Here is a 27,752-nt window from a genome sequence, read left to right on the forward strand (position 1 = left end):
CAGATGAGAACACTGCAGCTCCAAAAGATAAGTTACCTGTAGTCTCAAGATGTGTAAGTAAGCTGTACACGTCTGTAGTTTGTAAAAAGAACAACCAACCAAGACAAAATGTTGATGCTGTTTGCTTGGCGTTGAGGCTGTGAGGGAGAGGCCTTTCGGAGGGGCTGTGGCTCAGGGCGTGCACTGGGAGGCTGGACCTGCGGACACTGCAGTGGGCCTCTATTTAGCTGCAGGTTGTCTTGTTTTTGTGTATAGTGACAGCATCCTGCCATTCTTAGCTGTGGAAAAAAAGGGGGGGGGGGTGGTCACCTGGCATGGGAAGTATTTGGATCGTTTTTAGTTGTGTGGTAGTTTTAAACTGTTGTTTTAAAACAAACTACAACCCTTCATTGTCAACAAAGTGAAGAGTCACTGCATCACTGAAAGTTCAAGAACCTTCTGTGCTAAACACAATTTGCAATGTTTTGTTAATTTTTGTATGTTTAGAATGCTGAAATGTTTTTGAAGTTAAATAAAAACAGTATTACATGTTCAAAAAAAAGATGTTTAAGTAAGCTAGTTTTCAAAATAAGTTTGACCCAAAGTTACCTGTATTTTTATTTTAACAGAATTTACTTTAAAATTTTATATTTTCATCCAGAATAGGAGTTTCTGCTAACTCTGTTTCTTTGTTTCTTTGTGGGGTTTGTTGTTGTTGTTGTTGTTTAAGTATATTTTAGAGAGAGAGGAAGGGAGAGGGAGAAAGAGAAACATCTATGGACTGCCTCCTGCACGCCCCCTACTGGGGATTGAGCTTGAATCCAACTGGTGACCTCTTGGTGCATGGGATGGCGCTCAACCACTGAGCCACACTGGTGGGGCTAGCTCTGTTTTTATCTGAATAATTCAAACTAAGGAGAATTACCACATAGTCAGTTCTATCTCTCCTCACTCTGAGTGTCAACAGAGTTCTCTCTGATACCCAGAATGTACTTTTAACTTTTCTCTAGTCTCTCCAGTCTGCCCTCTGAAGAACCCTGGACAAATAGATCTTATGCCTCTTTTGCAGCCAGTATTTGGAGATAATTATCATGTCATTATCATTATCATTTTAGCCTAAAATTAAAAATGCCCAGGGGCTACTCATAGACAGAGGGAAAGGGGGTAGGGATGGTGGCTGAAAGAGGTGAAGGGATTAAGAAATATAAATTGGTAGCTACAAAACAGTCATGGAGATGTAAGTAAAGCATAGGGAATATAATCAATAATATTGTGATAACTATGGAAGGTTGCCAGTTGGGATATTGGATATATACACGTATGTACAGTATATGATTGTCTCACCACTAAGCTATACACCTGAAACCAATTAAAAATAAAATTGAAAGAGAAAGAAAATAAAATACTCAGGTCCTAAATAATTTCTTCTTCTTTGACTTCCATTCCCTATAACAATAACAATAAGAGCTTTGATTTGTATATGTACTGAATACTGTGCTCTCACTTCATTATGATACGCCTGTGGACTGAACAGGACAGGGGTTTCCCCCTTCTGTAGTGAGGAAACAGAGAGTCCTACTGTCTTCTTGACTTGATTAATAACTGCACAGGACTCTGGACCCTGAGATCCTGGATAGTGCCAGGATGGAATCTCTAGGGAACTGCTTATCTCTGTGTTAGCTCTAGTATAATAGGTCCCCCATCACAGCCACTCACACTTTCACACCTGTTATCTCCTCTGAATTTCAGAACAACTCTGTAAGATAGGAGGAGTTACTATGTTTAACTTAGAAAGGTCAAGGGTCCCAGCTAATATGTAATTAAGCTGGCTTTTCCCCCCCAATTGTGAAGTTGTTGTTGTTTTTAACATGTGAAGAGTATATACATAGAGAGTAAATAAATTAAAATGAATACCTCAACCTACTACCCATCTAAAGAAACAAAGCATGACCATTGTGTAGCAAGACCTGTGTGACCTTCCCAGAGGTTATCTCACTCCTTCTCCCAGAGATAACCTTATCCTGATTGGTTGTGAAGCCATTCCTTCGCTTTTGTGTATGTATATGTGTTGATTTGTTCCCCCAAATTAATTAGTTAGTTTGACTATTTTTATTCTTTATATAAATTTTCAGTATATTGTTTATATTCATGTATCTTCTTACTTTCATTCAGCATTATATTTCTTTGAATCAGCTATGTTCAGATTTATAGCTAAGGTGCATTTATTTTCAATTCTGGATGGTCCATTTAATGCAAAGTATGTATCTATTTTTCTACTGATAATGCTTGGGCTGTTTATAGTGTTTTCATTTTTTAATTCTTGTTCATATCTCCTGGTGCATAGTTTAGGTGGAGTAATTCTTATAATAGAAGGAACATTAATATCCCTGGCCTCTGCCAATTGAATGGTGGTGGTGGTGGTGGTGGTGGGTGTATCCACACAATTTCCAAATGCCCTAGGTGGGGAGAAGGGCTTTCTCTCAGATGGAGAATCCCTGGAATAGAATTCCTAGGTACAGAGTTTGCAACATGACTGGATGATGCCAAACTGCTTTCTTGGTGATCAACACGGTTACCTTCCTACAGACAGTGTATTACAGATTGGCTGCTCTGTATCCTCTGCAGTACTTGGTGTTACTGATTTTTAATCTTTCGTCAATTGGGGTGCCTGAAATGGTATCTAATAAGTTTCATTTGATTACTTTGATTACTAATGAAGTTGAAATGACTTTTCACATGTTTATGATACATTTTTATGTCTATTTTTTTTTTTTTGTCCTGTCAAATTTCTACTAATGTCCTTTGTCCATTTTTACAATTGGGATGCCTGGTTATTTTAGAAGTTTAAAAGTTCTCTTCATGGTCTACATCACTGCTGTCCAAGAGAATTTTCTGAGATGACTAGTTCCATATTGGTGCTGATTGAGCAGCCCCCTAGCCACACATGGCTACTGACCATTTGACATGTGGGTAGAGCTAGTGAGTAATTAAATTTAAATTTTATTTAATTTCAGTTGTAATTAAAATGGCTACACACGGCCAGTTGTTATCATATTAGATTCCCTTGCAGAATAAATATATTCTTCTAATTTGTGGCTTTTCTTTTCACTTTACTTATGATATCTTTTAAAATAATAAAGTTTAATTTAAAATGTTTTTTAAATCAATTTTTGGGGGGTTTCTGCTGTTTATGTTTTGTTAAATTCTTTTCTACCCCAATGATGTGAAAAAGTTCTCCTGTTTTGTGTTCTAAAACTTTTTCCTTTCTCATGTAAGACTTTTCTCCACCTGGAGTTGATTTTGGTGTTGGATGTGAAGTAGATATCTAATTTCTCATTTTCCCCCATGTGTATTTCCAAATGTCCTAGCACTATCTACTGAACAAATTTGTCCTTTTCCCCACTTTTGTTTTCATTCATTAGTCAAGTTTCCATGTATGTGTGAATTTGATTTGGTTTTGTTGGTAGTTTTTCTCATTGTGCCAGTACCACATGTCTGGTAGGGTGATACTATATTTTCATTTATTTTTCCAGAGAGCATCTGTTGCTCTTTGCTCTTACATAAGCATTTGCTCTTACATATGAATTTTAGAATCAGTTTGTCCCAATTATGAAAGAAAATCTTATTGGGATTTTAATTGGTATTACAACAATTTATAGATCAATTTGAAGACAACATCTTTACTAATATGATATAGCTCTCTATGTACTTAGTAATTTTACAATGTCTTTTAGATAGTTTGGTGATAAGTTCACAAAAGATCTGAAAATCCATGCCTGTGGGATTTATTTCTAGATATAAATTTACATTATAAATAATACCTTTAAAATTATATTTTTCTAACTGTTGCTTATTTGAGTTTTATGTGTTTATCTTACATGTGGTTATCTTCTTAAACTATGATATTCATTCTAATTTATCTGCACGTCTTTGGATTTTTCTGTGTACATGGTCATATAGGCACATAAGACAGTTTTGGTGATTCTCTTTCTAATTCTTTATGTTTTTATTGATGAGGGAGGGAGGGAAAGAGAGAGAGGAGAGAGAGAGAGGAAGGAGGAGGAGGGAGAGGAGGAGGAGGAAGAGGAGGAGGGGGAGGGGGAGGAGGAGGAGAAAAGAGGAGAAAAGAGAAGAAAAACTTCAGTGTGAGAGAGAAGCATCAATGGTTGACTCCCATACACACCCCAACCGGGGATCAAATCCATAGCCTAAATGTGTGCCCTGACTAGGAAGCAAACCTGCAACCTTTTGGTATATGGGACAATGCTCCAACCAACTGAACCACCCAGTCAGGGCCCTGTTTCTAATTCTTATTCCTTTTATTTCTTTTCAGTGTCTTGCTATACTCGCCTCCAGATAAGTATTGCATAAGTATGGTAATAATAGCCACAAAACATGTATGATGTTTATTGTTTAGTTTTAGATATATTCTAATTTTGATTATCATTGCTTCTTTGATCTGTTAGTTATTTAGAAGGATGCTTTTAGTTTTCCACATATCTAAATAGTCCTTCTAGTTAAACTAGCCGTCTCCTCTGTACTTCCCCGTTATACTGAGCTCTTTGGGTTACAAGTTTTTGCAGTGTCTTCTATCAGATTTCCCATCTTGGCCAAGTCCTAAACTTTGTCTCCTGTCCTGGTGCCCTGGGCTATCATGAAAGTGGAAGCTCAAGGTCTCCAGATTATGCCCACATTCTCAGGGTGAAAGCAGGGTTTGGCACTGGCTTATTTCCCAGATTTCTAGTGCTCCCTTGTTTGGGGACTCAGTGCCCCTAACAGTGGTTTTGGTTTTCATTCAGGACACCAGCCTCTTAATAATTACAAGAACAATTATAACTGCCTGTAAGATTTTTTTGATAAGCCAAAATCAGACTAGTTATTCAAATTAGATTATTGGCCTATGTGCTCTTAATTTTAGCTCTTTAGCTCAACAATCTTTCGTTGAAAAGGAACCACAAATTTATGCATGCTTTTTTATATTTGTTCGTATCTGGAATCCTGACTTGAGGTTTTTATCCATTATTTCTTCTCTGGGGTAATGAATACTAGAGCCCCGTGGGTTCTTGCCCTCTTTCTTACTAATCAAATCTTATTGAGAGTTGAATCTGCCTTGCGCATACTATATAACTTGGCATTAAATCTAACATGTTGTCATTGTCTTCTGGTTAGGGGAGCAAAGTCATTAAAACTAATATAAAACATTTTGTGATTCTTGACTCTTGCCGCAAAACTCTCTATGGTATAGACTTTTCTTTGTTTTTTCTCGTTATTTCTTTTGAATTAACTTTCAGAATGTGGTTCAAAATTGCTTAATAATGTGTTTTGAATCTTTAATTAGTTCAGTATATGTAGTTCTGGTGCCAAAAAACTATGGCAACAGCCTCAGGACAATACAAATCCCATGAACACATTCTTGTGTGGAACACCTTCCATAGACTCCAGTTTTGAATACTTTAAGAAATTAAGTTGTGTGAGCACATAAAGTCATTATATAAAATTGAACCTGAATTAAGAGAAATAAATGTTTGATCAAGAGCCCCAAAAGATAACAAAAACGGTCCATAAAAACAAGCAGTCCATAACAAAAAGACAAGGAGCCCCAGGGGCACATGATTGGATCGCTGAAGGAATCAATCACCTTGGGCATATTGTTTCAAGAGTTTGTTCTTTTACTCAAGTGCGCTAGTAATTTTTTATTCAATAATATGGCAAGCATATTTTCATAATCAATGCTGTATTTCATAAACTTTTGATTGTTGGCAGCAGCTACTTTTAGAAGACAGAATCTTTTGAAATCGGCAAGTTGGTGAAAGAACTTTTACTGGAACTTGGCTTCACTAGTTTTCTTTTGTTTGTTTCCTGTTTCACAGATTTGATCTTTATTGTTTCGTTCCTTGCATTTTAAGTTAATCTTGCTCTTTTTTCATGCTTCTTAGATTGGAATTTTAGGTCTTTGATTTTGATACCTTTTTTTTTTTTTCCACAAACACAAGAATTTAAAGCTCTAAACTTTCCTCTAAGCACTACTTTGTTTCATCCACAAAATTTGATATCATATTGTTTCCTTTTCCTTTCCTTTTAAAATATTTTCTAATTTCCCTTGTGATCTCCTCTTGTACCCATGGATTACTTTGAAGTGTGTTGTCCAGTTTCCAAAACGTTTGGGGTCTACTTAAATATCTTTTTGTTACTGATTTCTCATTTAATTCCATTGTGGAAAGGGAACATAATCTGTGTGATTTAAATCATTCTTAATTTATTAAAACTTGAGTTTATGACCCAGCATATGTCCTATCTTGGTGACTATACCATGTGAACTTAAAAAGAATGTGTGTTCTAGAGTTGTCAGTTGTTGAATTCTTTATAATAGTATAACCATTAGGTTAAGCTGGCAGATAGTTCAGATCATTTATTTTGGATCAGATTTTTATATTGTCTAATTCTGTCATTTGCCGAGAGGAGGGTTAATATCATCAACTGTAATAGTGGAACTGTATATTTTCCCCTTTAGTTCTATTTTTATCTCATGTATTTTGAGGCTTACTTATTGGGCATGTATACATTTAAGATTGTTAGGTTTTCCTGATGAATTACTTGTGACATTATGAAATGTCATTCTTTATCTCTCTTCTTAAAGTCTATTTTAGCTAATATTAACATAGTCACTCCAGCCTTTTTATGCTTACCATTTGCATGGTGTACCTTTTTATAAGCATTTACTCTCAATGTCTGTGTTACTAAAAGTGTGTCTCTTGTACATAGAATATAGTTGAGATTTTTTTAAAGCTATTTTGACAATTTCTGTCTTTTAATTGGGAATATTTGGTCAGTTAATATTAAGTTTGATTGTTGGATTTGGGTCAATGATTTTACTGTTTTCCAATTTCTTCTCTGATTTTTGTCTCTTATTTCCTCCTTTCTTACCTTCTTTTGGATTTTTGAATATTTTTAAAAATTTCATGTCAATATATTTTATTTTTAGCTATATATTTTTATATATTTTAAGTGTATACTCTAAAAGTTATATATTCTTAACTTATTCCAGTCTGTTTGGAGTTAATATTTTATCACTGTGTAAAATGTAAAATATAGAACCTTCATAACCTTATAGGTCCATTTCCCCATGACTATGCTAGGGTTTTCATATCTAGTACATCTACAAATATTACAAACTTCACAAGAGTGTTATTGTTTTTACTTTAAACTATTATATGAATTTAATAATTTAACAATTAAAAGAAAAAATAAATCCTACATACCATTTCCAGTGCTCATCATTTCTTTCTAAAGATACCAATTAATATTGAGTCTTAAGAATTCCTTTAATATTTACTTGTAATACAGATTTCCTGGTTACAAATTACATTATGATATTTTACTTAGAAAATGTCTTGTCTCTATTTTGTCTTTTCTCTTAAAGGATGTTTTGGCTTGAGATTGAATTTTGAACTGACAGTTTTTTAATGGTGTTCCACTGTGTACTGGACTTCAGAGTTTTTGATGAGAAGTCAGTTAAAGTTTTATGCTCTATGCAATGTCATCATCCCACCTCTACCCCTTGGCAGCTCTCAGGATTTTTCTCTTATATATTTGTTTCAGTAAGTTGACTTTGACTACCTAGACATAGGGGTCTTCATATTTATCCTGCTTGGTGTTTGTTGAGCTTTATGAATCTGTAAGTTATGTCTTTCATCAAACTTGAGGACCTTTGACCATTATTTCTTTAAATATTTTTTCTACTACATTCTGTGTTGTCCTTCTAGGACTCCATTTATATGTTTACAAGGTCTTTTTACATTTTACTACAAGTTCCTGAGATGATGGCCTCTCCTATTCTCTTATTCTTTTAATATTTTTCCCCTCTGACCTTCAGATTAGATCATTTTTATTGGTCTATCTTTAACTCTACTCTTATTATCTTCATTCTGCTGTTAACCTTTCCAGATATATTTTTAAATTTTCTGATGTATTTTTAAGCTCTAGGATTTCCATTTATTTCTTCTTAATAGATTATCTATTTCTCTACTGAGATTTTTCTCTTTTCAATTCATTGCAAACATATTTTCCTTTATATCCTTGAGAGTCTCTATATAAAAAAGGCTAATATGCTAAGTGTCTAACCATCCGACCAGTCGCTATGATGTGCACTGACCACCAGGGGACAGACGCTCAACACAGGAGCTGCCATGATGCTCACTGGCCATTTACAGAGAAACAGCACCACAGACCTGGCGCCTACAAAGCAACACTCAGCTTCCCCCAAGCGACACCCCACCAAATAACAGCCAATGCTACCGAGACCCCATGGTGCAAAATGTGGCCCACAGCCCAGCCCAGCCCAGCCCAGAAACGGTGCCTGTAGGCACCAGGTAATGATATCACGTAGCAATGTCCAGCTTCCTCTCCCTGGCGACTAGCCTCCTTGAAGTTTCTTCAACCCAGGAACATGACTTGCTTTATAGCCAGGTGGAAACATTTTACCCTTTATCCAAATGTCTGTGAAGCGTTTTCCCGTGGCTCATCTCATTTGATCCTCACAGAAGTCCTGGAGTAGGTAGATAGGAGATTGGGTAGAATACTATTTTCTTTTCATTAGCCGGAAAACAGATTTAGAAAGCTTAGAAACTTGACCCAACTGAAAAGAAGTAAGAAATGGCGAACCTTGAAAATGACTTCAGGTTTTCTCACTGCACAGAATATAGTCCAACACTGCTGCAGTTAAATATTTTACCCTTTGTTCTCCCTGCATGATCTACAATAATTATGTGCTTTGTGTTGATATTTACTGCTGCGTTGCTGATAATTACCTGAAAGAGAAGTTGGGGTGCTTCACTGTGCTGGAAAAAGTTAAGCTAAATCAGAAAGCAGGCCTAATTAAGCAAGTTTATTCTATCTTTAGATATAAAACCCTAATATGCAAATAGACTGAATGGCAGAACAACCAAACAACCGGTCGCTATGATGTGCACCTACCACCAGGGGGCACGCACAGAACATGGCGGGTGTTGGCAGCAGGCAGCAGCGTGCGGAACATGGTGGGTGTCAGCTGTGACGGGATAGTGGAGCAGGTGAGCTGGGGCACCAGACCAAGGCAGGGTGCCGGTCGCTGTCATCAGGGTGAGCCTCTGGTGGTTACTGAAAATTCTTGGCTCCCATGCACTGCGGTCCCACCTGGCGCTTGTACCTGCTGCCAGCGCCAGCCCCACTCACACCTGCTGCTGGCACCAGAACCACTGCTCACACTGCTGCTGGCGCCTGTTGCCAGCCCCGATCACTCAGTGCCGTCAGCGGGTGCAAGCAGGCAGCTGCTGGCTCCAAGCGCCCCTCAGGGCTTCTTCACCTCCCCCTGCTCCTGAGGGGTGATCAGGACCAGCTGCTGCCTCTCACACCTGCTGCCGAGGATGGCCCTGCTCACACCCACTGCCAGCCCTCGGCGCCAGTCCCAATCACTCAGCGCTGTCAGCAGGTCGAGTGGCGGCTGCTGGCTCCCATCAACCCTGAGGGCTTCTCCACCTCCCCCTGCTCCTGAGGGGTGATCAGGGTGGCAGCCACTGCTTGCACCCACTGACGGTGCCGGCCCCGCTTGCACCTGCTGCTGGTGCTGGCCCCAATTGCTCTGCTCTGTCAGCGGGTGCGAGCGGCAGTGAGGGCGGGGCTGCCAGCACACGGGACTGGGGGCCATGGAGGGAGGGACCAGGCAGGGGCACGGAGGATAGGCCAAGACCCATCCCTGTCCCCACCGCAGCCTCGCGGTCTATAGTTCCTTTCAAGGTGTGCAAATTTGTGCACTGGGCCTCTAGGATGTATATAAAAGGCTATGTTGACTCACACACGCGCAATACATATAAAGCTCTTGCTGGTGCAAGTCGCACACATGTGTTTTGATCTGTCATTGTCCATCATGAATTTGGTTGACACTTTTATTGTAGAGAAAGGGCAAATAGCGATATTAAAAATATTTCTTCTAATTAATTTCCTTTCAATGTGAATGAATTCATGCACCGGATCACTAGTAGTTGTAATAAGTGCTTTAGATTCCTGTCTGCTTTTTCTAACATCTGCGATTTTTTTTAAGATGATCTCTGTTGATTGTCTTTTTTCTTGAGAATAGGTCATACTTTGCTTTTTCTTTATGTGTAAAAAATATCAGAGATTGTGAAAAACTTTGGATTTTGTTATATTCCTGTGAGGAGTGTTGATTATTTTGTTTGTTTTAGTAGGCAGTTAACTTCATTGGACAGAAATTGCTACTTTATATCTGCATGAACAGTTAAAATCTCAGCTTAGTTATTTATTTAGATCCTAGAAGCCGTGCACTGGGGGGGCAGGGCGAATGAGGGAGGGGCTCCGCCTGGCCTGCAACCTCTCGCAGTCCAGGACCCCTTGCTTCTTACCACCGCTTGCTTGCTGCTCCTTACTGCTTTGCTCACTGCTCCTTAGGAATGCTGTGGAGGTGGGAGAGGCTCCTGCCACTGCCGCTGCACTTGCCAGCTGTGAGCCTGGCTTCTGGTTGAGTGGTGCTCCCCGCTATGGGAGCACACTGACGACCAGGGGGCAGCTCATGCATTGAGCATCTGCCCCCTGGTGGTCAGTGCGCATCATAGCAACCGGTTGTTCTGGTTGTTTCTCCATAATGGCCGTTAGGCTTTTATTATATAGACTAGGGGCCCGGTGCACAAAATTCATACACTGGGTGGGTGTCCCTCAGCCCAGCCTGCCCCCTCTCACATACTGGGAGCCCTCAGGGGATGTCCCAGTGACGGCTTAGGCCTGCTCCCTGCTTCCCTTGGGGAGTGGGCCTAAGCCGCAGTCTGGCCTCCCTTTGTGGGAGGTGACCGGGCTGATCAGGGGAAGGCACCAGCCCCATCACCCTGCTGCTGCAGCCACTGCCAGTCACCACAACCACCAAGGTTTTTTCATCAACACAGACTCCAGTCCCTTCACCATGAAAAAATGACAACTTTCTTTAGGCATTTTCAAGATGTGTCTTTCATATAATAATAATTTCTTTATTATTTTTTTTTTATCCTCACCTGAGGATATGTTTCCATTGATTTTTAGAGAATGTGGAAGAGAAAGGGAAAGACAGAGAGAAACATCAAAGTGAGAGGAACACTTTGATTGGTTGCCTCCTGCATGAACCCTGACCTGGGCCCCAGCCAGGGAGGAGCCTGCAACCTAGGTACATGCCCTTGGTCAGAATTGAACCCAGACCCTGCCATCAGCAGGCCAAGGCATTATCCACTGAGCCAAAGTGGCTAGGGCAGGATATGACATTTCTTAGCCCTCCAGCAGTGGACCTTCATTTTTTTCACCAGGAGTGTGGTGAAAAACCCTAGATCACCTTTTTGGATTCTTATTCCCCAAGTTACTAAGAATATTACCAGTGGCATACAGGGAGCTTAGCTAATGAGCGCTCAGAAAAGGTGTTTCCTCTGTAGTTCACACCAATCGCTGGCTTGGCCCCCCCGGCCCAGGCCTGACACCTCTGGCCCAGGCTTCAGGCCTGGGCCGGAGATCCCCATATCCTCCTGATCACTGGCTCCGCCCTCACCCAGGACTGACGCCTTGGCCAGAGGCGTGATCCCCATCACCCTCCCATCCCCAGATCGGCCCCTTGCCCAAGCCTGACGGCTCCACCATGGGTGTCAGGCCTGGGCAGGGGACCCCAAGACCCCTCCGATTGCCAGTTCTGCCCCCCGCCCAGGCCTAACACCTCAGCCAGAGGCGTCGACCTCCATCACCCTCTGATCGCCAGATTGGCTCCTTGCCCAGGCCTGACACCTCCGCCAGAGTTGTCAGGCCTGGACAGGGGACCCCCATCTCCCCCCCATCACCGGCTTCTGGGTGGCTTCTGGGGCCAGCCTTCGGCCCGGATTGGATCCGATCACGGCAGCAGGCAGGCGGCTTCTGGGGTCGTACACGGGGGCCTGGATGGCAGCTCTCATGCTAGCGGCTGCGCTGCCCTGCCCTGCCTGCAGTATGCAAATTAGCCGCCATCTTTGTTGGCAGTTAATTTGCATATCATGCTGATTAGCCGATGGGAGGTGTAGTGAAGGTACAGTCAATTACCATGTTTGACTATTATTAGATAGGATAGTTAACCACATACATGTATAGTTCAGAGATCTAAGAATTTTTCTTCCCCCATAGGTGTTTCAAAACATGCTAGTATTTAAAATACATTCTGACAGGAATCTAGTTTTTCTTAATTAGTTGTATAAATTTTTGATGCTAATAATTCTACCTGTAAGATTTAAAGTTTAACATTTTGCTTCACCAAATACTATTTACTGGGACATGGTAAAAGAGAAACATTGGTTTTATAAGAAATTGATGCTTTTTAGGTATTAATAGTCCAAATTTTTATGTAAATATGAATCTGAGGCCCCAGTTATGATGATTTTGGACCAGTTCAAAGCAATGGATTAGAAGCCATCTGAAAAAGGAAGATACAGATCTTGCACAAAATTATATTCCTTTATTCATAGGAGAAGAAATATATTCTATAGCAGAATAATTACTTGTGGCCTTAATTAAATAGCTCTTTCTTCAAGGAGATTATCAGTCAGTCTTAAAGTTATGGTACTTTATATGCTAAAATCTATCCTAACTAGCATGATGTTTTAGGATTTTAAAGCTCAAAGAGATCCCAGAGACTATGGGTACAAGGCCAGAAAGGTTGGGAAAATTCCCTCCATTCTTTTTTGGACAGCCTCCTTGTAGCTTAGGATGGAGAATTAAAGAATTTCATCTTTCAATTTGAAAAGTTGAGTTCCAGACAGGATTCTGTTATTGACTATCTGTTTGACTTTGGGCATGATATTTAACTCAGTGTCTACATCCATTTTATCTATAAAATGTGAATAATAGTCTATTTTGCAAGATTGTTTAAAAGAAAAGTATTTTGTGTTCTGCTTTCAGAATACAAAGTGGTGATAGAGTGTAAATATAAGGGTACACTAGTGAGACGATTACTCTGTTATTTAATCCTCTTAAGTAACTTATGCCTAGAAGGAAAGATCTATAAACGTTTTTAGAAGGAGAATTTCCAAGAGAGAATGATCCCAGAAAGACCCTGGGAGGGACTCGTGGGACCTATAAATAGTTGAGAAATGTGAGATTGGACATGGGATTTATATTGGCTTTGAATCTGTATGAACTCTGTATATCTACTCCTAGAAACTGTCCACTGTAGGAAAGTTTAGGTATGTTGTCAAACTATGCTTTGGACCACGGGGAGAAAAGGGAAAAGGGTGGGACAAGAATAGGAGGTCTGGAAGAGCTGGGCCCTTAGGAATCTTGTCTTTGACTAATGGCTTCCTGTTCCTGGTCCTAGGTAGGCGGTTAGTAAATATTTGTTGAAAAAATGACTGGAGATACTCTTGCATCTCAATATCTGGATTTGTTTTGGGGTTGCCTTGCCAAGTGTAGTCTCGTGTGGTGGTAGCCCGAAGGCTCTCATTTTGTTTACAATTACCTGTGAAGTATGTTCAAGGCTCAGACTTGTCCAGACCAAAGGAATCCGGAGGTGGTATGGATGGATTCCATTCTTTCTTTGCCCCCAACCTTTCCCCATATGTTCCCAGGGGATTTGTTTGGGCTGAGTCCTGGTTTAGTTCACCCCCTTACCCAAATCTACACTTCACTCTGTGTTTATTGTAAGAATTCATTAAATGTTTGTAGAATGGGTGAAAAAAAGGCACTAAATCTGAAGAAAGGCAAAAGGAAGGTTGAGAGGTATTGAAGCTGCCCAGGTGGGGAATTACAATGAACCAACCAAGGATCAGAGCAAACAAATGACTTCCCTCAAACCACAGCCCCAGCAAGTTTAGCTGGTTAGTGTTTAGCTTTCCTTGGTTGGAAATCAATCTAGGTCTGTCTCAGCTCTTACTGTTCTTGGTCTGACTTTCCAGAAAATATGTTAATTTTTATCTTAGACAACCCTCTTCCGGGACTACCTCTCATGTCTTAGGATGCCTTGTTAATAAGATGGGATGGTGGTCTGTCGTTTTGGAAAGATGGTATAAGAGGGGATGCGATAACTGTAATATTTTTGTGGTTCTTTATTTTCTTAGTGTTTCCATGTATATTTTCTCATTTAATCCCCTTAATGACATTGTAAAATGTGCAAGTATTATTAACCCAATTTCCATATGAGAAAAGTATATTTCATACAGATGTTATAAGTGGTTAAGGCCTCACAGAAGTGCTAAAGTGGTTGAGACAATTTTTAATCCCAGTTTTGTGCTTTCTTTGTTTGTATTGTATGGGCTATGATAATAACTAGCATCACTTATTGAATACATGTTACTAATTAATATATATTACTAATTAAGCATTGTCCTTAAATCTTTTCTCCTTAATCACATGGCTTGTTCCCTTATATCCTTTCAGTCTTGGCTCAATGTTAACACTCAGTGAGGCCCTCTTTGGAGACCCATTTATAAATTTATTAATTGCACCCCTCTTTACTCCTTCCTCCTTCTCTGCTTTTTAAAATATCCTTATAGTTGATTACCTAGAACTTATACCAGTATATATCTATTTTTAAAAAAATATATTTTATTGATTTTTTACAGAGAGGAAGGAAGAGGGATAGAGAGCTAGAAACATCGATGAGAGAGAAACATCAATCAGCTGCCTTCTGCACACCCCCTACTGGAGATGTGCCCACAACCAAGGTACATGCCCCTGACTGGAATCGAACCTGGGACCCCTCAGTCCGCAGGCCGATGCTCTATCCACTGAGCCAAACCTGTCAGGGCTGTATCTGTTTTTTTTATTGTATATCTTTTCTAATAGAATACAAGTTCTATGATGGTGGGGATTTTTGTCTGTTTCATTCCATGCCATGTCCCCAGTACTGTGAAAAAAGTATCTCCAAGTAGTATAGGGTAGGCACTCAGAAAATATTTGTTGCATGAATTAATAATTCTCAAAAACAACTTTACAAGGTTTACTAACAAGAAAATCTATGCACAAAGAAATATTTTGTCTAAAGTCACCTAAGATGTTAGAGAACCTGATTTTGAATTCAAGTATGTTTAGATTCAATGCTTCCCTATGTATGTTCACAATACATGATGTGTTGGGCAGGGGATAGAGGGAGTATTGCAGAGTCTGTTACAGGGCACAAAGAACCAGGTTCTGTTCTTTTTCTGTTCCCTTTTTTAGCAATTCACCTTGCTTGCTTAATATATTGGAGTTTAGTTTGAGGTGTTTTGTGTTCTTTTAATGGTCTAACACTTTAAAAAAAGAAAAGATTCATAAACCATTACACTATCTCATGGTGCTTTCCCAAAAAATTATGCGGGATTGACTTTGAGTTTGTTTCAAAAGAATTGCAAAAATATTGTGTTTAGAGGGGATACTCCTTAAACTTTGGAAGGAGTAAGAAAATATTAAATAAATGTTTTTACAGCAGAGAAAAAATGTTTGGTATTTGTTACCTCTTCCAAAAATAAAAATTAGGTTCCCTCCTACCTCTGGTAAGTGGTAAGCAGTTGAATTCAGCAAACATTTGTTGAGGAATTACTCTACTTGGCATTGTCGGAAGAGAAATAAAGAGCTTATCCCAAGGACATAGTTAAATCACAGGAGACTGTTCTCATTTTGGTATATTTTGCTAATCTCTTGCAGATGATGCTCTGAAGGACAGAAAATGCCCCCTGGACATTTAGGAGAGGCAGAACGGTGGTCTAAATAGATGCTGGACCCAATTTAGTGTGGTAGTATGTTTGGTTATGTTAAAATTACATATGTTTTTCTAAAATTTTAATATATGGGGGATGAATACAAGAACTAGTATGTTCCTAGTTTGTGTTATATTTTTATAAAAGATTATTTATTTGACATGATAGTTCATGTCTACTTAACAAATACTGCTTCGTGTGCTTTATCTCATTAAATTTTTACCACAATCCTGTGATACAGACGTAATTTCTCTCCCTGTTTTAGAGCCAAGGAATTGAGACTCGGGTGTATTAAGTGATTTCTCAAAGTTATTCTTTTTTTAATAGTTAGAAGGCTCAGATGCCTTCATTTAAATGTTTAAATTTTAGTTTTAATTATAGTTGACATGTAATCTCATGTTAGGTTCAGGTGTACACCATAGGGATTAGACATTCCTATACCTTGCAAAGTGATCACCACAATATGTTTTATTTCCATGTCACCATACATAGTTGTAATGATATTAGTGACTCTATTCCCTGTGCTGTACATTGCATCCCTGACACTTAGAACTAGAAGTTTGTACTTCTTAATTTCCTTTCCTTTGTTTTTTTTTACTCATTCCCCCACCCTCTTTCCCTCTGGCAGCCATCAGTTCATTCTCTGTATGAGTTTGTTTCTGTTTAGCTTTGCTGGTTTGCTTATTTTGTTTTTTAGATTTCACATACAGTATAAGTGAAATCATATTGGTATTTGTCTTTCTTTGTCTGACTTATTTCACTTAACATAAAACTCTCTAGGTCCATCCATATTGTCGCAAATGGTAAGATTTCATTCTTCTTTATGGCTGAGTAATATTCTATTATATATCACTAGAGGCCTGGTGCACGAAATTCATGCACAGAGGGGGTGGGTCCCCTCAGCCCAGCCTGCACCCTCTCCACTCAGGGAGCCCTCAGGGGATGTCCAACTGCCTGTTTAGGCCTAATTGGGACAGTCAGACATCCCTCTCACAATCCGGGTCTGCTGGCTCCTAACTGCTCACCTGCCTGCCTTCCTGATCGTCCCTAACTGCCCCCCTGCTGGCCTGGTGGCCCCCAACTGCCCCCCCTCTGGCCTGGTTGCCCCCAACTGCCCCCTTCTGCTGGCCTAGTTGCCACTCACTGCCCCCCCCCCCGCCCCCATGCTGGCCTGGTCGCCACTCACTGCCCCCCTGCTGGCCTTTGTCGCCCCATGCAGTCTGCTGTTTGGTCATTACTGTGAGGGTGTCCTGACCAATTTGCATATTACCCTTTTATTAGTATAGGTATCATATCATATATCATATCACATTATACCTTTATCCATTCATCTATTGATGGACACCTAGGTTGTGTCTGTACCTTGGCTGTTGTAAACAATGCTGCAGTGAACATAGGGGTGCATATATCTTGCCAAATCATTGTTTTTGTTTTCTTTGGATAAATACCCAGAAATAGAATTGCTGGGTCCTATGGTAGTTCTTTTTAAAATTTTTTGAGGAGTCTCCATACTGCTTTCCATAGTTGCTGCACTAGTTCCCTTTGAACCCTCCCACCAACTGTGCATGAGAGTTCCCCTTTCTTCACATCATCACCAACATTTATTGATTGTCTTTTTGATAATAGCCATTCTGACATTTGTGAGGTGATATCTCATTGCAGTATTGATTAGCATTTCCCTGATGATTAGTGATGTTGAACAGCTTTTCCTGTGTCTGTTGTCCATCTGTATATCTTCTTTTCTTTTCTTTTTCTTTTTCCATCTTCTTTGGGGAAAATATCTATTTAGGTCTTCTGCCCATTTTTAAATTGGATCATTTGATTTTTTGATGTCGAGTTATATGAGTTCTTCATACAGTATATTTTGGATATTAAGCTTTTATTAGATATATCCTTTACAGATATCTTCTTCCATTCAGCAGTTTGTCTTTTCCTCTTATTGATGATTTTCAATAAGAAATTTTTCAAAAGCTGTGCAAAAGCTTTTTAGTTTGATGTAGTCCCATTTGTTTATTTTTGCTTTGCCCGAGGAGATATAGCCAAAAAAATATTGCTAAGATCATGTCGAAGAGTTTACTGCCTATGTTTTTTTTTTAGGAGTTTTATGGTTTTTAGTCTTACATTTAAGTCTTTAATCCATTCCCAAAATCATTCTTGAATTAGGTGTTAGGTAGAACCAGGATCATAATAAATGTGGTCTGCCCTAACCGGTTGGCTCAGTGGATAGAGCATCAGCCTGCGGAATGAAAGGTCCCAGGTTCGATTCTGGTCAAGGGCATGTACCTTGGCTGCGGGCACATCCCTAGTAGGAGGTGTGCAGGAGACAGCTGATCGATGCTTCTTTCTCATCGATGTTTCTAACTCTCTATCCCTCTCCCTTCCTCTCTGTAAAAAATCAATAAAATATATTTAAAAAAATAATAAATGTGGTCTAACTCTAAACCCCATGTTCTTAACCACTGTACTATGTTACTTTTCATACTTTTTCCGCTGCCAATTTTTCTACATTTTCAATTTTTTTATTGAAGGTGGTTTATTCTCTCCTGAGAATATTGCACATCAACCAAAGTAATATAAATAATATGTCTAAACATTTTAAGTACTATGATGAAAGCTTAGCTGCTGAATGATGAAAAGATGGAGTTTAACTGCTCAGTTGACATGGGTAAAACAGTGATGGGGGTGCCTTCTGTGCTACTGGGGAAAAGTCTTTTAGCTCAAGTAAATGGGCCTTATGAGGAAGGGCATTCCAATACTAATGGGTCATCCTGCAGGAGCATAAACAAGGTATAAAAACAATGAAGTCCTTGATTTCTTTGAAGAGAAGACTTTAGTTCTTTTCACAATGTATTATTCCATTATTAATATCACTTAAGGCTGTTGGTTCTAATTTGCATCATTTTGGAATTTCTGTGGGCTATTGATTTTGTTGTTGTTGCGTTTTTGTTGTTGTTGTTTGTAAGTAAATGGTTCCTACATAAGAACTTTTATCTAATGGAATGAGTGAAAAATTGCAGCCGTGGGCCAGTCGGTAGGATTACACTACAACATCGTGAGCTTCTTTTCATCACACAGGAGTAAAAGCTGGTAACTCTGCCTTCCCTAATGTAGAGCTGTGGTTGGTAAAGCTTTTGTGAGTGCAGTTTCCCCGAAGAATGCTGCAAACCCTTCGCTCCCTCGTGGAACTCAGAGGCTCTCTTCCAGTATAAAGCTTTGATAATAACTGGGATACTGGGAGAGCTGCTCAGCCAGCCTCTTGGGGGGAAAACAGGGTGGGCCAGGAGAGAGAAAGCAGTCTGACAGCTCCCTGTCTCATATTTAATGAATAGCTATTTTGAATTTAAAGTAGTTACCGCTCTTGTTTACAGGTTAAGGAAAAATATATGCAGCCTATGTTCTGCGTGCCTGTGTATAGTATTTGGAAGTTAAAGTATGTGTGTATGCATGCATGAAGGCTTTAATCCCTGTACTAAATATAGACCAGCTGACTTCAAGGGTATGTATTGTACATTATTAGCCAATGTATGTGCCTGGTGTCCAGATAAGCTGAGATAATCCTGCCTACGTACACCCCCACCCCCTCCTGTATACTTGCTGCACATTCTTTGTAATGTACTCCCTTTGAAGACAAAAATGCAGTATATATCTATTGTTTACATATACAATTGTATTCTTTGCATATATTTATAGTGTTTACAGCACAGTGTTCACTTTTACATTTGTATATATAAACCTATAGCAATGATAGGAGAAGGAACTCTCTTATGTCTGCCACCACCACCAGGCACTAGTACTTTAAGCTTGAAAATCCTGGTTATAGGTTTCTTGTGTTGTTGTTTTGAAAAAACCCAGAATAGTCCATTTCCTTGTTCTCTTAATTCCCACACTTTGTGTTCTGCTGTTTGTGACCAAGGCAGGGGAGAAGGGCGTGTTGCAGGTAGGCAGGGCTGCAGCCAGACGAGGGGCGGGTTAGCCTTTGGGGCAGGAAAAGACATGTGAGCTCCCACCATGCATCTCTCCCGGCTCCAGCTGGAACTGAAGCTTTTCACGTAACTGCTGTTCATATGTGTGCTCATGCCTTCTTTCAGTGAAGCAGACCCTGAGCTTTGGACTCAAACCCTCAAAGCTTCTTTTAACTGGAAGGGAATAGATTGAGCTGCCATTCTAAAGGCCAGGAAGACTTCATCATGAGAAATGAATATTCCACTGAAAATGGAAACAAGCTCATTTTACGCACACTGCCAGCATCTCAAGGTTGGCTAGTACTCAGAAATGCTGATGAAAGGTTAACAGCCAAGATTTCTCCAAATCTCCACCCTGCTAACTCCACCTCCACCCCACCCCTACCCCACCCCCTCAACTCCCCATCCTCAAAACTGCTGCTTCTACTAGAAAAATAAAATAACTTCAAATCACCTGCACTGGCAGAATGCATAAACAGAAACTCAGCTCAGAGTGTATTTTAAAATCAGGTAAGAAACTTAAGAGCAGGGATCAGCTCATCCCTCATATATTCCTCGGTGCCATAGAAAATACTTGTAGTAACGATGTGGAGGAATTAATTGCTGCTAATATAAAAAACTCCTGGATTGGCTAAACACTTTGAAAATCTGGACCCACGAAATAACACATGGTATGATCAAATTGGAAGCTTACCAAGAATTACAAATTATGTTCATATTAGAAGACAGGGCAGGTAGGGATCATGTTGAAATACCTGTTTGTGGGCATTCACAGTGGTTGTTACTTAAGCAGCCTTTAGTCCTTTATATGCTCCAAAGTCTGTGCTGGTTCTTTTTCAAAGTCATCAAGAAATGTCACTGTCCCCTCCGCTGACACCCATGTCAGGACCACCCTCTGGAAGGCGTTAGCAGTGCATCCCATGGAGACACACAGCCCATGGAGAGTAGCCGCGCCCTGGTTCTTCTGTTTGCAATCCTCCCTGTCATCAGACCGGGGATGAGAAGACCTTGCTAAATCCAACTGTGAGTTAGAGAATGGTATCAGATGCAGCTTGGCAAGGGAACACACAGAAGAGTTCGGAGGAGGATATAATAAAATTGTTGTGGCTGAGGCAAATATCCTCATTCCTCTGGTTTGGGACCCACATGGGAAAGATTACTTGTGTTGTTGTTTCTAGCAGGTCTTAATAGCAGTGCCCTTTCTGCTTGCACCGAACATTTGCACCTCATCTAATTGATCCGTGTGAGTGTTGTTGTTTTTCTCAATAAAAAATAAGTAAAAATGGAACCTCTCTATTAGTACTTAGAGTTATATGCCTGCATTATAAAGGCACCTAGATCTCAGGGATTGCTTTGCCACTACTCAAGTGTCTTGAAACTGAAGCCCAGAAGTGCCTTTTCAAGCTACAGAGAAAAGCACATTACAAGCTGGCTTCATTGTGTGAAGGTAGGATGAGGAGAGGACGTGCTCCCACCTCCCGCAGTTGTCATGCCATACTCCAGATTCAGGTGGTTCTGGATAGTCACAGCTAGTCTTCAACAGCTGAAGAAATCACGTGTTTACAAGACGCTTTCTCGTACTGTTATTTTCTGTTAGTTTTAAAGGGAATCTGTGTTACAAAAATTTGTTACTACAAATAGGGAATACACAGTGCATCGTGGCTTGCACTGACTTACCTTTTTGCAATGGGGAATGAGGAGTGACATTATACTTACTATAATTGAGCTGTACTGCCATTACAAGGGCTATGTAGCAATGACGACCTAAAATGGTACAATATGTATTATCTTCCATTGGAAAAGCAAGTCAGGTTAACATATTATTAAGAAAGGAGAAATGGAAATATCTGGGTGGGTGGTTGTTTTATTTGTTTTTATTGTGTCTCAAGATTGTCTTCAAAGGAATTGGATTTAATAAGATACTGGCCAAGCTGAGGGTGAGGAAGTGACTAGTGACAGCAGTGTCCCCGCCAGTGACTTACCACTTCATTGCTGAGCTAACTGATACTCGCTGGCAAGTATTTGGTCAATATGCTTTCAAAGGACGCGTGAAGAACCCTAAAACGCTCTGGTCAGTCCCTAACTGGAGGGTAGGTCTGGTTTCATCCTTCGTTTATACAGAAAACATTTCCCGAGTGCCTGCAGGGTGCCGGGCTCTGGCCCAGGTTGTCAGCTAGGTTCAGGATGAGGTAGTATTTGCATTGGGTGTGGGGGAAATCGTGTGGGCTAGAATGTACTTGCATGTTCCAAGAGCCCTCCCAACGGATCCTTGGTTCCTCTCGTTCCCCCCACCCCCCATAACTTGGAATGCCTCTAAGTTCCACCTGGTGTTTATAGGTTTTATATTTGCATTCTAAATAAGAGCTTTCCATGGTAAGAGTAAAGGGACAGGGTTTTCTTTCCTTTTCCACCATCGTGTCCTTCAAAGGCCACCAGTGAAGTTCTAAGTTATGAACCTGGAGAATGTTTCCTCCTTTCCTCCTCGATTAATATCCTATACAAATTGATCTCAAAAGTTGTGAATTAAATGGTGGAGAATATTCTGTATTCTGTGGCTCCTGCCTCTCCCCCGCTCCACAGCTCTCTCAGCCTCTTGATTCTTTGTAAGGTCAAGACTAGGTTGAGCTTCCTCTTCCTTGTGAAGCAACAGGCTGTAAACTTTCAAGGTCTGAGCACTTGCTTATTTTAGTTTAAAGGAACCTCAGCTCCGGGGCTCCTGTTACAGAGTGAAGTGAGGAGAAGTGGGTTAAAGCCTGCCTTTCCCTTTGCTGCTTTTGTTATGATCTGGTTGTTAAGGGTAGAGTGGGGTGAAAACCAGGGCAAGAGTCCATTGAGCCCTTGCGTTGATAACCTTGGCTTTCAGGAGACTTGGGTGTGTGTTTCCAGGACTCTCCCGGAACACCTAATACAAATTGCTGCCCAAGCCGAGCCCCGCTGTGACCTTTACAGCAAACCTTGCATTCTGCTGCTGAAAGAGAGAAGCTGCCACTCTCAACCAGTTCCCAGAGCTCAGCCGCCTCTGGTTCTCTGGCATGTCAGCACTTGTCTTCTGTTTTTTCCATTGCACTGCTCCCCAGCTCAGCCACAGGGGCCTCACCTCTCACAGGATTGGGGTATGTGACCCTGGAGCCCAGGGAGCCTTGCACATAAATCTTTCGGGTCCACCTGCAGTTCATCTGTCAGCAGCTGCCCTGCTTCTCCTCTGGATGTGCTATTCCCACACACCCTGTCCGTCAACCCCAAGGCCTCTGCAGGCCGTTGGAAATTCAGACCGGTCCTGTTCTGGCTCTGGGTCTTCATCTATCTTGCCCTGTTTCGTTGCCTGCCATGCCCAGGCTTGGCTCTCCTGGGTGATTTCATGAAGCTCAAGCCAATAGTGGATGAGTAGCCACATCACATCTGTGGCCAACTGCCATCAGGGCAAGACTTACTTCAAAGCAGAACTAGACAAGCCCAGAATCTCTGATTGGCTTGAACCAGACATAAGCAACATTCATAGGTTATCTGCCCTTTTCTGGAACTGGAAGCAGATTTCCCAGTATGGCAAATAATAGTATATTGTGCGGGGAGCAAATGAACACAGTAATGAATGCTTTTAAGTATCTTCTAGCTGCTAGGCACTATATTAAATAAAAATGCATAGTGCAGAGTGGTTCCTGACTATGGATTTGATCTAATTATTCTGCTTATTAGCTGAGTGACCTTGGGCAAGTTAATCTATCAGAACCGTCTATAAAAATAGCATATAGTGATTACCAAGGGATGTGAGGATAAAAAGGCATCATGTAAAATTTCACTTTCAAAGTGCCTGGCGCATAGTAAGCAATCAGTAAGTTGGTTTGTTTGGGGGAAATATAATCCTTAAAATAAGGAAAGATCAACAGTATGAATCAGGATATGAGTGGCACAGATGGTGAATCCTAGGCAATTACTGAATAAGAGGGTCTAACAAGCCTTCAAAGAGGCCAAAATTAGATTGGTACCGGGAAGAATGAGTAGAACTTAACTAATTTGATCTGGGAGAGTTCACATTTTTCAGCATTTTGGGGGAGCTTGTGTAGCAGAAAGAGAATAGAGTAGCAATTACAAGAAGTGGTCTCTGTTTTCTACATTTATTCAGCATGAGTTGGGCACACCACTGAGCCTCGACTTCCTGCTTGTAAAAAAAAACGGGGCTGGAGAATGCCTGCTCTCCCCAGCTCTCAGGTCTAGTAGAAGGGACACTGGAGATGAGTTCTGTAAAATTGCTTTAAAATGCTAAAATGCAACCTAAGAGGGAATTCATTATTGGACCCTTAAGAGTAGAAAGAGGGGATCCCAGATGACTCCTTAGCTCCCTAAAACTGTCATCCTGTGACCTACGTGACAGTGCTGTGGAAGAAGCACTGACAACCCTAGGGAGGTCACAGCCCACTGTTAACACATCCACCCTGACGCCTCTCCAATTGCTGAAAATATTTTCTTGGGATCTCCATCCAGAGGACCTGAGTCAGTAGATCAAGTCCTCCAGACAATAGCAACAACTACAATAATAGCAAATAGCAGTTACAACAATAGGAAGGCAACAGCCAGGGCCATTTCTTTGGCACTTAACCATATGTTCCACACTCTGCTAAATACTTTACAAATCTTATTTCTCAAGCAACATCATGAAGCGACTAGTGTTATTTCCAGTGTAGAGGCCATTAAATTGGCTTAGAGACATAATTTGCCTGGTTCCCTTAGTGAGTGATAGACTAGATTTCACTCAAAGGTATTTGACTCCAAAGCTTAAGCCCCCTTTTGCCATTTTGCTGTTCATACCTACTATCCCCCCAGACCCTGTACCAGGTTTCCTGTGGAGGATTAAGCATGAGGATGAGTTAAATGAATAAAATGGTTACTGCTCAGCCCTGGCTGAGTGGCTCAATTGGTTGGGGTGTTGTCCCATACACCAAAAAGATTGTGGGTTCGATCTGGTCCAGGTGCATTTGGTGGGCAACCGACTGATATTTCTCTTTCACCTCTCTCTCTCTCTCTCTCTCTCTCTCTCTCTCTCTCTCTCTCTCTCTCTCTCTTTCTCTCTCTCTCTCTCCTCCCCCTTCCTCTCTTTGTAAAAATCAATAAACATAACCTTGGGTAAGGATTTAAAAAATGGTTAATGTTCAAGTAGTCCAGGTAATCCCTCTGCTTTTACTTATAGCTCTGTTATTGGAAAATGTAGACACCCCCTCCCCCCCATTTCCCTATCAGCAGAACATACACTTTCTAATCCAGAGACTGGGGTATAACAATAAGAATAATGCCTGTACTTATCCTGGGCTTTATATATTCATTGTTTCATTTGATGATCACAATAACCTCTCGAAAGGGATATGATTCATATATTACTCATGAAGAAACTGAAGCTAGGGGTAGTCAAAGGACTTGCCCAAATTCCCACCAATAATTTAGAGAACTGTTTGAAATGTTAGAACTACTACTAATAGAAATAATAGCAAGGGTAGAGCATTTCTTATAGCCCATAGACAGTGTGCAACATGAAACGATAGGATGTTTTCTACTTGAACTTTGGAATGCCATGGTCTGTTCAGAGATGTTAAATATTTGTGCTTGCTTACACTTAGAAATAGTCTCTATCACAAATATTTAACCAAATCCTGAAACTTGCTGGAAAGCAAAAGGTTTATTCTTGAGTAATAGGGCTGGAATTGAAGGACGGGGGATCAGCTATTAAATTCTTACCATGGCACAAAGGTTTTTGAATGTCAAATGTTAAACTCTTCTGCATTCAGTAGGAATTTTGCTATGAATCTTAGGTCCCCTGGGGTACCTCCCCTGTCTGTGCCTGTCAGCTTCATCATTCTATATTTTAAATAAAACTTTCCCTAACATTCAAAACTCCTCTGGCCCTTCCTTTTAGGAAGCAGACATAAATAAAGTGTGTACTATGCCTTTGCATTTTTGTTTGCTTTTACCTTTTTCTAACCATGTGCCAACCCCACCCCCAATCTTCAGAAGTGTAAAGCTAAGGTAAAAAGAGCTTTAAAAAAAGAGGGGCTCTGGGGAAGTATGCAAATGACAGAACTGTCTATGGGAAAATTAGGGGAAGTGAAATTCAGCAAGAAAGAAATTCATTGATGTTGTGATGAAACGTTGTCACTGGAGATGATGACAAATTAGAATCCGTTCCCATGGGGACCAGTGCAGTACCTACTGATCATTTGACCCATGGCTGGATGTTGGCTAGCCAAAGAATTGACCCAAAAAGATGACAAGATGGTTTTAGTCCCGTTGCCTCATCAGCATTCAGGAACCCCTTAGGGGATGAAAGGAAGAGGATAAAGAAGGATAAAAGATGAAAGCTGAGCTGTGGAAAGAAAAATGTTTTTAATTACACTGAGGAGGATTGTGGGTCCACCTGTAGCTTTTTGTTGAGAACAGCCTTTGTTTTCTCCTGTCTGCAGAGACCATGGCAGGATACGGACCCAGGATCTGTCTGGCCTCTTGGAAAGGTCTGTGCTGGTAGCCGGTCCCCTTCAGTGCAACGGACACATTCGGGATTTAATCTCTCTGCGGGCTATCTTCCCTCTAATAGAGTCTGTTACGCCTGCCGAGCACCCTGGATTTGCTTGACGTGCTGAAAGAGATTGCTTTTAGAGAGAGAAAATACCCCGCACTGGAGCCTGGGTTGAGGTTTCCATAGTGAGTCGCTATCACATGTCTTGTCTGAAGGGCACAGGGAGGTCATCTCAGGCCGTGGGGTCAAGGGAGGCCAGCTCACCCCCTGGGAGTCAAGAGACCCTTAAGCTCCATATGCCTCAGTTTCTTCACTTGTAAAATGAGAATTATAATTTTATCTCAACACGGTGATGGCAGATAAATCCATTCAGAGGAAAATATTAAATTCTGAAATTCACTTCCCTGAAGGAAAGGAACAGTACATCCACTCCGTTCTCTTTCCAGGCTACCAACAAATGGACAACCCCCCTGGAGTCATTAGAATGGTTCAAGGTAGTTTGATGTAACTTAATACCATAGCAGTCAGGTAATAACAGGTAGGCATTGTTTTGGAGAATACATTCTTTCATATTGGTGGTAGAATTTGGCAGTTCTAAACTTCCTCAGTGTCTTGATTTTCATAGGAATTATGAAGAATTCGAAATGAAATAATTTTTTTAAATGTAATTCTTATACAGTATTAAGCCTGTTTATCGCTTATGGTATTCTGCCAAGAATTTCACAGCATTCGTTAAATGGCTTTGAACAGAAATGGGGGAGAAGTTGTCAGTCTGCGTATTACAGAATATTTCATGCTGGTTGAAAGCTCAGCCTCTGAAGTTAGAACACTTTTGGGTCTAGGTCCCAGCTTTACTACTTACTAGTTTTGTGACCTTGAGCAAGTCATTTAACCTTCGGTGTCTGCTTCAGGGAAATGGAGATGTGTACCTTATAGGGTTCTTTGAAGGATTAATTGTATGCATGTCCGGTGCTTAAAATAGTGCTCCACGCAGAGTTAGCACTTACTATATTTTTGTAAATACAGCAAGATGAGGTGTCACAATGTGAAAGCTGAGGGGTTTCTGACAGAGGTGGGGAACCAGGTTGGGAGAGCTTGAGCTTGAGACCATGTGGTCATTGTCATGTGTGTCTGGGTTCTGCATGCCAGGCACTGTCTCCACTGGTGATGAAGAGTGAAGCTTGCAGCCCACCCTAACCGGCAGACATCCTGTAGCTCTGGCCTTGGCTGATGGTGTTAACAGAAGTTCCATTCACACAATCTGTGATTTGTCGTATACTTTTTATCTCAAGCCACCTTTGCAGCTTCTTTGAAGTTTGGTTTGTCTGGAGCACCGTAGCTGAGCAGATGAATACCCAGGCTTTGTAGACCAGACAGCTCTGATTTTGAATAAGTGGGTCCTTTTACTTATTTTGCAGCTTTGGGCCACAAAATAACCTCATTGTTATAAAAATGATAATCCCTACATTATAGGGTCCTTGTGTCTAACATATGGTAAATACCATTCTCCAGCAGCGATTATAATTTTCTGAGGGACCCTGTGGGTTTCTAACACTCAGGCTCTAATCCTGATCACGCTGATGATCTAGATAAGGCACGTGGGTCTGAGCAGCCTTG

The 27,752-nt window shown here is 40.7% G+C and overlaps 1 protein-coding gene across 5 annotated transcripts in view; it reads left to right on the forward strand.

Annotated features, from left to right (window-relative positions):
• Positions 1-27,752, forward strand: part of CACHD1 (cache domain containing 1) — a 221,965-nt gene that overhangs the window by 87,654 nt on the left and 106,559 nt on the right. Inside the window, exon 3 of one of the 5 annotated variants that reach the window (XM_036347577.1) lies at positions 26,083-26,130. The exons of 3 other annotated variants lie outside the window; for them this stretch is intronic. In XM_036347577.1, the coding sequence (XP_036203470.1) occupies positions 26,083-26,130 (48 nt within the window). Of the gene's footprint in view, positions 1-7,399; positions 7,578-26,082; positions 26,131-27,752 lie in introns of all 5 variants that reach the window. One more of the 5 variants, XM_036347579.1, reaches the window with a different exon arrangement.

This window comes from Myotis myotis, unplaced genomic scaffold, assembly GCF_014108235.1.
Source record: "Myotis myotis isolate mMyoMyo1 unplaced genomic scaffold, mMyoMyo1.p scaffold_m19_p_2, whole genome shotgun sequence".
NCBI lineage: Eukaryota > Metazoa > Chordata > Mammalia > Chiroptera > Vespertilionidae > Myotis > Myotis myotis.